General features: G+C 37.3%; 1 protein-coding gene and 1 pseudogene across 1 annotated transcript; both read right to left on the bottom strand.

Moving 5' to 3' along the window:
- The window catches only part of LOC114052598, a 48781-nt pseudogene extending 35886 nt beyond the window's left edge, over positions 1 to 12895 (bottom strand).
- A 315-nt stretch (positions 12896 to 13210) lies between these two features.
- Positions 13211 to 14194, bottom strand: LOC114052597 (taste receptor type 2 member 8-like). Its single transcript, XM_027875271.1, has one exon. The coding sequence runs from the start codon at positions 14192 to 14194 to the stop codon at positions 13211 to 13213; it is 984 nt and encodes a 327-aa protein (XP_027731072.1).
- Between the last annotated feature and the right edge of the window lie 295 nt (positions 14195 to 14489).

Below are 14489 nucleotides of genomic sequence, written 5' to 3'. Positions count from 1 at the left end.
CAACAAGATTACCAATTTTGTTAATCTCCAAAAACAATTTTTAATTTTGTTGGTTATTTCTATAATATTTTTGTTTTCTAGTTTTTTAAATGTATTTTTAGGATTTTTTGGTGCTTATTTTGGATTTGCTTATTCATTTTTATCACATATTTGGTTCATTAATCTCCCATTTTCTACTTTGTTATTTTGTATGTTTTAAGGACTGCTTTTGCTGCAATTATTTCTATGTTTTTTTCTATGACTCATTCATTACTTTTTAAATCTTTTTTTCTTAGGATAAATCATTTCCATAACATAGTGCAATAAAACAATGATTGTACATGAAACTGCATATCTACTATGCACAACTTGCTATTTCTTTCAAATACACAACAAAATTATCATTTAAATTTCCTTTTTTCCCTCCCCCTCTTCCCCTGCCCTAGAGATGGCCACCATTGTAAGTAAATAGGTATGTATGTATGTAAAATTACTCTATATATACACTTTTACCTATCAGTTCTTTCTCTGGATGTAGATAGTGTCTTTCCTCATATGTCCTTTATAGTTAATTTGTGTATTTATAATAGAAAAGTCACTTTTTAAAAAAATTTATTTATTTTTAGATTTCAACATTCACTTCCACAAGATTTTGAATTTCAAATTATCTCCCCATCTCATCCCTCCCCCCACCCCAAGACAGCATGCATTCTGAATACCCCTTCCCCTAATCTGCCCTCTCTTCTATCTCTCCCTGCCTTCTCTCATCCTCTTCCCCTTCCATTTTCCTGAAGGAAGGATAGATTTCTATACCCCATTTCCTGTATTTCTTATATCCAAGATGTATGTGAAAACAATTTTTTTAAACTTTTGTTTTTAAAACTTTGGGTTCCAAATTTTCTCCCTTCCTCCCTCCCCACCCACCCTCATTGAGATGGCAAGCAACTCGATACAGATTATACTTGTGTAGTCATGCAAAACACTTCCATAGTAGTCACGTTGTGAAAAACTAAGTCTATTTCCCTTAATCCTATCCTGCCCCCTCATTTATTCTATTCTCTCTTTTGACCTTGTCTCTCCTCGGAAGTGTTTGCTTCTGATTACTCCCTCTTCCAATCTGCCCTTTCCTCTATCATCCCCTTGCTCTCTTGTTCCCTTCTCCCCCTACTATTTTCCTGTAGGGTAAGATAGATTTCCATACCCAATTGAGTATGTATATTATTCCCTCCTTAAGCCAAATCCAACAAGAATAAGATTCACTCATTCCCTTTCACCTTCCCTCATTTCCCCTCCATTGTAAAATTCTTTTCTTGTCTGCTTTATATGAGATAATTTACCCTATTTTACCTCTCCCTTTCTCCTTCTCCCAGTATAATCCTCCCTCACCCCTTAATTTTATTTTCCAGATATCACCCCTTCATCTTCAACTCACCCTGTGCCCTCTATCTATCTATCTCTATGTATACATACATATAATTTTTTCCCTCCAACTACTTTAATACTGACAAAGGTCTCATGAATTACAAATATCATCTTTTCATTGAGGAATGTAGACAGTTCAACCTTAATAAGTCTCTTATGACTTCTCTTTCCTGTTTACCTCTTCATGTTCCACTTCAGTCTTGTATTTGAAAGTTAAATTTTCTATTCAGCTCTGGTCTTTTCATTAATAATGCTTGAAAGTCCCCTACTTCACTGAATGACCATTTTTTACCCTGAAGGATTATACTCAGTTTTTCTGGGTAGGTGATTCTTGGTTGTAATCCTATCTCCTTTGACCTCTGGAATATTATATTCCTTGCTCTGCAATCCCTTAATGTAGAAGCTGCTAAATCTTGTGTTATCTTGATTGTGTTTCTATAATACTTGAATTGTTCCTTTCTGGCTGCTTGCAATATTTTCTTCTTGACCTGGGAACTCTGGAATTTGGCTATAATTTTCCTAGGAGTTTTTCTTTGGGTATCTCTTTCAGGAGGTGATCAGTGGATTCTTTCAATTACTGTTTTGCCCTCTGGTTCTAAAATATCAAGGCACTTTTCCTTGATAATTTCTTGAAATTATCCAGGCTCTTTTTTTGATCATGGCTTTCAGATAGTCCAATAATTTTTATATTCTCTCTCTTGGATCTATTTTTCAGGTCATTTTTTTCCCCAATGAGATACTTCATATTGTTTTTTTATTTTTTCATTCTTTTGGATTTGTTTTACAGTGTCTTGATTTCTCATAAAGTCACTAGCTTCCAATTGCTCCATTCTAATTTTTAAGGAAGTATTTTTTTGAGTAATCTTTTGGACTTCCTTTTCCATTTGTCTAATATTGCTTTTTAAGGCATTCTTCTCCTCATTGGCTTTTTGGACCTCTTTTGCCATTTGGGTTAGGCTATATTTTAAGGTGTTACTTTCTTCAGTATTTTTTTGGATCTCCTTTAGCAAGCTGTTAACTAGTTTTTCATGCTTTTCTTGCATCACTCTCATTTCTCTTTCCAGTTTTTTGTCTACTTATCTTACTTGTTTCTCAAACTCCTTTTTGAGCTCTTCCAGGGACTGATTCATACTTTTCTTGGAGGTTTTGGATATAGAAGCTTTGACTTTGTTGTCTTCTGGTTGTATGTTTTGATCTTCTTTGTCACCAAAGAAAGATTCTTTGGTCTGACTTTTTTTCACTTTTGTTTATTACTTGAGTTATAAATTCTTTGTTAAGGTAGGGATCTGCTTCCAGTGTGGAGAATGTACTGTCCCAAGGGGTTTTGTGCAGCTGTTTTCAGAGATACTTCTAGGGATCTGTAAATTTTCTGTTCTTCCAAGGTAGTATGATAAGGGGTGAGGTGTTTACTCCTTTCCTGGCCTGAGTTCTAGTTTATGAGTGACCATAAGCACTCCTTTCTGCCTTGGAACTGTGAGGAGGATTTCCTCCCCACCACCCTTACAAACTCCACTACTGCAGCACTCCTTCTCACCCCAGGACCACCACCCAGAACTATGACCCAGATCCAAGCATAGGCAAAGCAATAGAATCCTGCTTCAGCACCAGCAAAGACATCCTAGCTTGGGGACTGGGGCTGGGACCACCCTTTTCTCTCACCACAGTCACAGACTTTTCCCACTGACCTAAGTTTTCTTTGGCTTTTGTGGGTTAAGAAGTCTGGAAACCGCCACAGCTTCTGGCAATTCAGTCCTCTAAGGCCTGCTCCAGGTTTGCTGAGGCCTGTTTTGCCTGTGCACCCATGCCCAACTGTGCTTTTCTCCCTGCCTGGCATGATATACCTTTCTGATCAACTATCCAGGCTGTTTTGGGCTGTAAATTTGTTTTACTATCTTTTTGTGGATTCTGTTGCTTTAGAATTTGTTTACAGCAATTTTTTTTTTTTGCTTTTTAGGCAATTGGGATTAAGTGACTTGCCCAGGGTCACACAGCTAGAAAGTGTCAAGTGTTTGGTCTGAAGCCAGATTTGAGCTCAGGTCCTCCTGACTTCAGGGCTGGTGCTCTATCCACTGTACCACCTAGCTGCCCCTAGAACAATTTTTTACAGTTATCTGGAGGGGTTTAGGGGAGAGTTCAAACAAGTCACTGCTTTTACTCCGCCATCTTGGTTCTGCCTCTCAAAGTCACTCTTAAAAGAATGTTGCTATTACTATATACAATGTTCTCTTGGTTCTGCTCATTTTATTTTGCTCAAGTCTTTTCATATTTTTCTAAAATCATTGAGCTCATCATTCCTTATATCACAGAAATATTCCATCACAATCATACACCACAACTTGTTCAGCCATTCCTCAATTGATGGGAGGGAATCCCTACAATTTCCAATTCTTTGCCACCACAAAGAGAGCTTCTATAAACATTTTAAGATATGTAAGTTCTTTTCCATTTTTCCTAATCATCTTTGGAAATAGACCAAGTAGTGGGACTGCTGGGCCAAAGGATATTGGTAGTTTAATAATTCTTTGGGCATAATTCCAGATTGCTCTGCAAAATGGTTGGATCATTTTGCAATTCCACCAACAATGAATTAGTGTCCCAATTTTTCCACATTCTCTCCAGTACTGTCACTTTCTTCTATCATTTTAGCCAATCTTATGAGTGTAAAATGATATCTCAAGGTTGTTGTAATCTGCATTTCTCTAATCATTAATATTTTAGAGCAGTTTTATATGACTATAAATTGTTTTGATTTCTTCATTGGAAACCGCCTGTTCATATCCTTTGACTATTTATCAAGTGGAGAATGACTCATGTTTTTATAGATTTGGCAAAGTTCTTTATATATTTTAGATACGGGACCCTTATCTGATAAACTGTCTGTAAAAATCCCCACCCCCCAGTTTTCTGCTTTCCTTCTAATTTTGGTTATATTTGTTTTATTTGTACAAAAGCTTTTAGTTTAATGTAATTGAAATTATCCATTTTACACCTAATGTTGCCCTCCATCTCTTCTTTATTCATAAATTGTTCACCTATTCATAAGTCTGATAAGTAATACGTTCCATGTTCTAATTTTCTTATAAAATGTCTTTTCACATCTAGGTCATGTATCCATTTTGACCTTATCTTGGTAAATGGTGTGAGACATTGGTCCATGCCCAATTTCTGCCATACTGCTTTCCAGTTTTCCCAACAATTTTTACCAAATATTGGATTCTTATCCCAAAATCTTAAATCTTTACACTTGCCAAATACAAGGTTATCATATTTATTTGCTGCTGCAAATTATGTGTTTACTCTATTCCATTGATCTACCTTTCTATTTCTTAGATAACATTATGAGATACTTCATTATTGAGGATGTCATTGTTAAGTCTTCATTTGGGTCTGCACCTTTTGATGATGTTCTCTGTATTAATTATTTATTATTGAATTATATTCCACAAGAGATATGTTAATATTTCTCCTTTATAAAAAGCATTTATTTATGTATAATTTTATAATAATTAGGCACATAGGTGGTGTAGTGGGTAGAGCACTGGGCCTGGAGTTGGGAAGATCTGAGTTCAATTCCAGCCACAGATGCTTATTGGCTGCGTGACCCTGAACAAATCGCTTAACATCTGTCAGTCTCGATTTCTTCAATTGTAAAATGGGGACAATAATAACATCTATTTCATAGTGTTGTTGTGAGCATCAAATGAAATAATGATTGTAGAATATTTGTAGCAAAATGTCTGGCACCTAGTAGATTCTTAATAAATGCTTGTTTCTTTATCTCCTCTTGTTCCCAGGCCCAGTCTATTTTTTGCAAAAGTATGATGTCATGCTGGTACACGTATATTCTCTAATGTTCTCATTCAGAAATGATACGGTGGAATGAGTTCTAGTTCTAGAGTCAGAAGACTTGGGTGCAAAGCCTGCTTCTGATGCTTATTAGCTATGTGGCCTTGTACAAGTCACTAAACTTCCTCGGATCTCAGTTTCCTTATGTGATGAGAAATGAAGGTTTGGATTACATGACCTCTTAGGTCCTTTCCAGCTCTAGATCTGTGAAATTATGAGTTTGAAAGCCTTTCAGCTTTAAATTTTCCAACTGTAACCTGAAATCAAGTCTATTTGTATAAGACTCTCCTCATGGGTGGAGAATTATTGATGTATGTTCCCTGTCTGAGTGGGAGATGGACTTGGCGAAAACTTGGAGAAGAAGCAATCCTTTCTCATCTGTCTTCCAGCTTTGAGAGAGCACCTACAGTTTCTAATTCCCTTTAGAGAGAGGTCCCTGGAAGGAGAGATGGAACCCAGGAGTAAACATACGTGTAGAGAAGCTGGCACCTCAGTCATGTCTCTATCCCTATCTTATCATACTAGAGACTTTACAGAATTTTCCCTCAAGTGAGATTAAGAGTTATTGGAACTACAAGACTGGCCTTTCTGCTCTCCAGTGAGAGGGAGTATCCAGGCTAGAATTTTGTCTATCAATCCCTTCCTCCAAATATAGCTAGATTAGGAGAAATAAATTTTACATTCAAACTGACCTTCTTCTTCTTATCCCTTTAACATGGAAGGAGTGAATCTAAGGCAAAGGCTTGACTCTCTTCCCAGTGTCAACTCCACAAACACCATCACACATGTGGAATAGCAAATAAAGTTATCCAAGCTAATAGCCAATGGAAATCAAAGAAATTCAAATTAGATTATAGCAGACAATATACAGAGTTAACAAGTTCTCCCTCTGGGAATGAGAGAATCCCTGATCTCACCCAAGGAGAAATTCCTTGAAGTCTTTAGTGAGTAAACTGGGGATAGGGCCATCAATGAGGTGCTGACTTCTCAACAAGTCAGCATCTTGCTGTAGTCTTTCTCCACTCCCAGAGCCTCTCCTGAAGGTAACCTGGAACATTTTGTGCCCTTTCTTGTAGGTGGAAACCACAACAAGGATTTCCCCTCTCCCAAGTTCACAACTCCACCCCTTAAACAGAGACAGAGTATCTAGTGATCATTCTCTATGAATGGTGAGAATCTTAGGCAAATTGGAAATTTGGGTTATATGATAATTTTTTCAGTTCTAAATTTTCCCCATAAAAAATCTTTTAACTTTGGGAAATGAAAATTAAAGGCTTTTACTATTATTATTATTATTATTATTATTTATTTCTTTTTAAAATCAAGCTAACTTTTCCTTTGTGAATTTAGTGTATATATCTTTACTATGGTATTTACTACTTACTCCATTGTCTTTATCTTATTTATTCTATATGTAATACTTTTATTGGTTCACTATCTATGTTGCTTAAAGATTCAATAGTTTACATGTTTATTTCTATGAATACTAAGAATTTTTTTTTGCTTTGTCAAATAACATGATTGCAGCTTCTGACTTTTCAATCAATCAATAAACATTTATTGAGTACTTCCTATATACCTAGATAGTATCTACTGAGATAAGTACTGGGGTTACAAAAAGAGAGAAAAGATAATCCCTGCCCTCAAGGAACTTACAGTCTAATAGGGGTGACAACATGTAAACAGAACTCCACAAAGCCAGATGTATGCAGCTTAAATATGAAATAATTAACAGAGGAAAGGCATTAGAATTAAGAGGGGTTGGGGAAGGCTTCTTGTGTAGAAGATGGGATTTTAGTTGGGACTTAAAGGAAGCCAGAAAAGTTAGTAGGCAGAGTAAATGACAGAGAGTATTTCAGGCATGGGAGACATCCAAAAAATTGCCTTTTTAAATTTCACTTAATGAATGATGATTTTTTTAGCTTCTCATTTTCATTCCATATGTCATTAGATTTTCAGATGTGTTTCTTGCAAAGAACAGATTTTTAGGTCTTATTTTCTTAGTCAATGTGCTATTCTCTTTCATTTTGTGCTAGTGTTTAGTACATTAATATTTGAAGCCATGAGTATTGGATTTCTATTTGTTTCTTTAGTATTGCTTGAAACAAGAACTTTTTTTTAAAAGTCAGTACTTTATTCCTGAAATTTGTTTTCCTTAAGTTATTTGGATGTTAATTTGTTTCTCCTGGCTTATATTCCCTTTCCTGTTCATTTTTCATGTCCTTTCCCTAATTTTTAGATTGCAACTAAATCATTAATTATTCTTTGTTTTCTTTATTTATTTATGCATTTCAGACTCTCTTGTCCTCTTTAGCTTCAGCTAAGTGATTAATATGAAACCTTCCTTTCCTTTCCCTCATACACCTTCTGGTTGTTATTAATTTTATTTTTCAGCATCTTTTTTTTCCTGAGAAGTTTTTCTTTACTTTGTTCTCTCTTATTTCTCTTCCAGTCTATTCTGGATTTTATTTTTCAACTTGAGGGCTATAACTTAATTTGCTCCTTCTTTATTCTCTCTGTGTCTTCCATAGGATTTAAAGCTTCTCAAGTATGAGGTTTGAGTATGATTGTGTTTCTGCTGCTGACATGTAGAGTCTGGTAGGTAAGAGACCCTGACAGAGTACGCTAATTGTGATATTTCTTCAGAATTAATTTATAGAAGTTTTAAATTCTCAAGAATTCTGACTTTCGTAGATTTATCTATAAGTACTCTTCATCTGGTGCATAATTATTTTGGTGCTGGGATTAGAAGGTTGAAACTATTTGAAGAAATAGGAGGTGAGTAGTTTGTTTCACCTTCAGTCCTTTGGACCTGTCATTGATCATTGTCTTCACTGGAGTTCTAAAGCCTTCATTTGCTTTTATTTGTAATTTTGTTATTATTTTTAAAGTGTTCTCCTTGTTCTGCTGACTTTATTGTCCATCAGTTCATGCAAACCTTTCCAAGTCTGAAAATGTCACTTTCATAATTTCTTATGGTATAATAATATTCATTACATCCATATGCTGTAATTTATTCAACCTTCCCTCAGCACATAGGCACCCCTTAGCTTTTAGTTTTTTTCTAGTCCAAAATTAGTTGTTACAAATACATATATATATATATATATATATATATATATATATATATATATATATACGTGTGTGTGTGTGTGTGTCTTTTTTTTCCTTCATCTCTTTGGAGTATAGATCTACTAATGGTATGGTTGGGATAAAAAGGCATGCATGGCTTAGCAACTTTTTGCTCATAGACGCAATGGCTGGACTAATTTCTATCAATGATGTATTAATGTACCTATTTTCTCACAACTACTGCAATTTCAAAGCAGCTGATGGCATAATGGATAGAATACAGAGCCTGGAGTCAGGAAGACTCATCTTTGTGAGTTCAAATATGGCATCAGATACTTACTAATTGTAAGTTAGTTCACTACCTGGACAAGTCACCTAACCTTGTTTGCCTCAGTTTCCTCATCTTTAAAATGAGCTGGAGAAGGAAATGGCAAACCACACTTTGCTAAGAAAACCTCAAATGGGGTCATGAAGGGTCTGAAATGACTCAACAACTGCAACATTTCTGATTTTCTTTTTTTTGTCATCTTTATTTAAAAATTTCTTGACTTTCCACTATGAGCCAGGCACTCATGTCTATCTGACCCCTGTTGGGAGGGTGAACTTTCCCATTCTGTGTCCTCCCATCACTACTCCTTTACCTCTCTTGTGTCAGAACCCATCATGATGAAGATACTGCTGCTGGCAATGAAGGGATTAAAGCTTCATTCCCATATTTCATTTTTCCTTTATTCCCTGCATCGTAGATTGTGGCCAGAATCTGTGTTTCATGGATACAAATTAGTCTGAGAAAGAACAGGCAAACCATGGAAAGATAATCTGTCACTCTTTTGCATTTTCTGATTCAAATGCCTTGAGTTGTGAGCCTTCAGTCTTTACCTTTGTTTGATTGGTGGAAATTTGGGAAGTTAGGAAATCTCAAAAGAGATTTACAAAAGAAATCATTCCTAGGCCAGCTTAACTGCAACACTACCACAGAACCATAGAATTTCATATATGAAAGGGACCTCAACAGCCTTTTCATTTAACCTATATCCCCAAAAGAAGCACAGCTCAAGCTAGCTGAGAGCTAGATTGACTATCTAGCATCTATTCAGAGAAAGCCAAGTAGTCAGCACCCAACTCCTCTCCAAGTAGTCCCACTCTCACTGTTAGGGCCCTTTCCCCAACATGAATCCAATACTGACTTCTTTACTTCCTCCCCGCCATGACTCCTAGTGGCTTTACATTTTCTCTAGTGCTAGTTATCCTTGACATTCACCCTGATTCCACGCAAAGGTCTTACGCCTTCTTTGATTTTCCTTTTTTCTTCCAATGTAGTTTATAAAAAAAAAGAAACAAACAAACCTTTTGTGGTGCTTAATTTCCCTCACCAGCATCTGCTTGTTCTGGGCTTCAGTATTCCCCATATATTTTTGATAGGACTGTGTCATTTTCATATTGTCTCTGCTATCTGGACTTGCTTCCATAACTTTACATTTCTTTTGAAAATTTCAATGAATAAATAAACACTTATTAAACACCTATTATGTACCAGGGACTCTCCTAAGAACTGGGAATGGCAAAAGATCGTCACTGCCCTGAAGTAGCTTACAGTCAAATGGGGAAGTCAATATGCAAACAACTATATAAAAAATAAGCTATATACAGGAGAAATAGAAAATTATAAAGAGTGGGAAGGCAATGCAATTAAGAAAGGGAAGGAAGAAAAAAAAGAAAGGTAAGGAAGGCTTCCTTTAGAAGGTGGAATTTTTGAAGTTGGGATTAATGAAAACAAGGGAGGTGAGTAGTCAGAGTAGAGGAGGGAGAATATTCCAGGCATGTGGGACAGTCAGAGAAAATGCCCACAGGTGAGAGATGGAAGGTCTTGTTCATGGAAAAGCCAGGAGGCCAGTGTCATCAGATTGAAAAGTACTTTTTGAAGAATAGGATGTAAGACTGGAAAAGTAAAAAAAAAACAAGAACTGGAAAGATAGGAGGGGGCTAGGTTATGAAAGGGCTTTGAAATAGGAGAATTCCATGTGCATCCACATCATTTTTTTCAAATAAATCCCATCTTTCCTCCTTCCTGGAATGATTTCCCTTTGTTTCTTCAAAATTTCATTCTTGAGCATCACCCATCCTTTCTGGCCTAACTTCCCTTGAAGTGTTTTAGTCCAGGGCACCTATCTATCTCTCCTATGAAGCCTTTGAAATCTGCCCTCCAAAAATCTACGGTTCCTATCATGATAGGCCCAGATTTCTTAATCTTCTGGATCACAAATTTTATGATTAGTAGTCACTTCCCCACAAGGATCCCTTCATTTCTACAACAGAAGCTAATTCTTCTCAGATAGTGAGAAGTAGATCCAGACTAGAATGCCACTTTATTGGTTTGTCGGTCTTTTAAAGGATGAAATTAGCAGAAGGAGAGCTCCAGGCAGCGTTTGCTACCTGGAGTTTCTCTATCACCACTATGTTGTGCCTCTCTCAAGCCTGTGGTTTGTATCCTAATTGTTACTGCTGCCGTTTAGTCCTTTCAATCATTTCTGACTCTTTCTGATCACATTTAGGGTTTTCTTGGCAAAGACACTAGAATGCTTTGCCATTTCCTTCTCCATAAGGAAACTGAGGCAAACAGGGCTAAGTTAGTTGCCCAGAGTCATAAGCCCCAGATTTAATCTCAGATCTTTCTGACTCCTGGCCCAGTGCTTTATCTACTGCACCACCTAGCTGTCCTCCAAACTCTTGTATACCAAACTATTCATCTATGCAATCTTTCTTTCTTTTCCATTTCATCTTTAACTGATTATTCTTTGACTTCCTCTAGGCCTTCTGGGTTTCTTAGTTGACATCCTCCTTCCAGGGTTAGGATCACCATGTTCTTTGAGATTCTGAGCACTGGATTTTCATAGCCATTAATGGAATCTTAGGACAGAATTCTAGGGAGGTTCAAGTATCCCCCAATTTCTTGGTCTGAGTGCCACCAGGTCTCTCAGGTCAAGGTCAAGTGCATGTTACTGTCTCAAACACTGGAAGAGGAAAAGAGGATTCCTCAAGAGGCAGTATTGTCTCACTTACAAGAATCTGTGCATGAACTATGATACCTGGGAGACCTCCCATTGTCTCTTAGCCCTTTTCTTCCACCTTCTTTCTTCAATGGCAACTAAATATACAGAAGAGCAGAGAAAAAAATATATCTCCCTTCTAGATAGTGTAAACCAAAACATACCAATTGCACTTCCCGAAGAGCTGAAAAACGCTTGATATCAGTGAACCTCTGACCAGCTTGGTGAGTGCTCCTATCCACTGGATGAGGTTGCATAGTTGGGGCCTTGAGAGGCATCCCAGGAGCCCCTCCCCTATGAAATGTCTATATGACCACTGGTGCCTTACTGACCACACTCAGGGAACTCAAGATGATATGCTGGGCTCAAGGGGTCAGACTCCCTCTGCGGAGAACTACCATTTCTGCTTTCATATTATATGAAAGTGAGCTTTGACAACTACCCATCCATTTTTTGCCCTCTCTCTCTCTTCAGAGCTTCCTCTGCCTCACATTTCTCTAATGTGTAGCATGGATGTGAGGAAGAAAACTCCATATATAAAGAGCAGTTGATGGTGACTTGCAGCAGAAGCACATATCAAAAGCAGACATGCTTTCACATGGTCGGGAAGAGAAGTTCATGGGCCATGTTCTAAAAGCCAAACTCTTGTAATGAGCAGGAGAGATTTGGAATTTACTATGCATGCTGCTACTGAAATCCCACTTTCTTTCTAGGGAAGGGAGACTTCCTGAGTAGCATCAACTTCAATGGGGCTTTGAATGTATTAATGAATGAAAGAAAGAAAGAATGCAAAAGCATTTATTCAGATCATTATTTAATAATAACAATATTATAAAGACAAACAACTCTGAAAGACTTAGAAACCCTGAGCAGCGTAGTGACCAGCCACAATTCCTGAAGACTCAATGAATACGCTGCCCACCATCTGATAAAGGGGTGAAGGACTGAGAGTAAAGAATTAGACATACATGTTTTTTTTTACCTGGCTAATGCAGGAATTTATTTTGCTTAACTATACATGTTTGTAATAAGAGTTTTCTTTTTCTCGTTTTCTTTATTGGGAGGGTAATGGTGGGGTGGGAGGGAGACAATGTAGATCCTAAAATAAAATAAAATTTCATTTAAAAATGGAAAGAATAATATATGTCAGGAACTCTGGAAGGTATCAGAAATACAAGCATTAAAATCAAGATATACAAACAATAAAATCCTTACCTTCTAGAGGCTTACATTATAATGAAGGAGAGAATACATATAGGTAGTGCCACCAGGGAAGTGTGTTGCTTTTTTTTTTTCAAGGAAGTTACAGAGATGGCAACTGGCATCATAGGGCAATTGATTGATATGTCTTTCCAGAGTGGTAGAGTGGTAATGTTGATTAGATTGCTGTTCCCCAATTAGAGGCAGAGAAAGGGTCAAAGGAAGAAGGGAACACACAGAGAAGTATGTCATGATAATGGCTGGGATGGGCTGGGCTGAGTGGACTGGACCTGATTTGAGCTCGTCCTGATGCTCATTCCTTCACCCATCAGTAGCCCAGGGCCCATAGGTAGAGTTAGAGTTGGAACACAATGTCTGAGGTTTAGGTTGGATTCATCATCATCATCATCATCATCATCATCATCATATTCTTCTTCTTCTTCTTTGTCTTCTCACTATTCTACAGATGAGGATTCTAAGAGTCACAGAGCTTAAGGGAGCTGCCTGTGGTCACACAGGTAGTAAGTGACAAAATTGGATATTGCACCAAAGTCTTTCTGTCTCCAATTCTAGGTTTTGAATCAGAGTTCAGTGGTCTTGCTGCTACCAAGAATGAAAGAGATCGGTAAATTTCTTTAATGCCTTCAATGTGACTTCTTCCTCCCTAGAAAATGCCAGATGATCCTTAGAGGTATCCAAAGGGCTTGTAGATGACATTCTTTCTGGCAGCACCACATCAGCCGTGACACCCTCAGAGCAGCCTTTCTCAACTTACTGTTCCACAGAATCAAAATCACCGAGTGACCAAACGGAAAGAGCAACGTGATTGGCGTACCCAACATGGAAGCCACCTTACTCTTTTCTTCTGTCAAGTAGTTGACATAGAAACCCACATAGTACAATAAAAAGAAGATGATGAAAGAAGACGTAGCTTTCATGACTTGAACATGGGCTTCTGTGCTAGGGTCTCTGGAACCTGTGGCACTGCATTGCATTTGGCAGGTATGCTTCAACGGGGAGAGAATGAATAGGGAGAAGGAGATTGTAGGCAGAGTAAAAGTAATAAGACTCCTAAGGCCAAAGAGAACCTGGAACGTGAGAAACATACTTTTACTCACTTGGACCTCCTGAGACACATTTCTCTCCTTTCCTATACTAAAGTGACTGCCATAGTAATAATACATTCTTTCTATCATTGGAATGCCAAATGAAAAATAGATAATCAAGGGCCCCATAAGAACCACAAAGACCATCCTGTCAATTCTCCTTTCCATCCAGAGGAAAAGGGGATTAGAGAAGTTGGCGATCTTCAGGAAGTAGAAGATGTTGAGGACAGTGGTAAACCAAATATTTGAATTATGAGTCAGTACCAAGAACATGTCAATTATTCTTACATGGGTGCTTACATCAATAGAGGTAACAATTAAATAACTATTCCATGTTTTTGCACATGACAGTCCAATTCTGGAGATGGCCAAGTTGACCAGGATGAGATCACCTGGTGACAATTTCTTGCTGTTGATGCTGTCAATGCAATTCACGAAAACTATGAATCCATTTACCAGAATGCCCAATAAAAACTCACTGGTTGCCACAGCCATAAAGATTTTTTCCCCACTACTTAGCATGACAGCAGAAAGGAGATCACTTCAGAAGTTACCAATATTTAAAATACTTTTGATGCTACTACAGTTGGATTAATTTCCAGGCAAAATAAGTATGGAATGATATGTACTTCTGATATGTGGTGGTGCAGTAATTTTCTTCTCTGTCTTTAATAAGGTTTCTGTCTTAGGCAAGAAAATGTCTAGTCCTCTGTTGGAATATCTGCATGAAAATATCCTATGTGCCTTCCCAACAGCTCAGTTAAATCTGCCCAGGCAAGACACACTTTCTCTGTGACATTTCTATTTCTTTTTGAGA

The sequence above is a fragment of the Vombatus ursinus genome, unplaced genomic scaffold, assembly GCF_900497805.2.
Source record: "Vombatus ursinus unplaced genomic scaffold, bare-nosed wombat genome assembly UNPS02014808.1, whole genome shotgun sequence".
Lineage (NCBI taxonomy): Eukaryota > Metazoa > Chordata > Mammalia > Diprotodontia > Vombatidae > Vombatus > Vombatus ursinus.
The sequence above is the reverse complement of the archived record's forward strand: the minus strand, read 5'-3'. Positions and strand labels throughout refer to the sequence as shown.

Coding starts and splice junctions, on each gene's coding strand:
- LOC114052597 (XM_027875271.1), bottom strand. CDS start 14,194: ATGCTAAGTAGTGGGGAAAAAATCTTTATGGCTGTGGCAACCAGTGAG.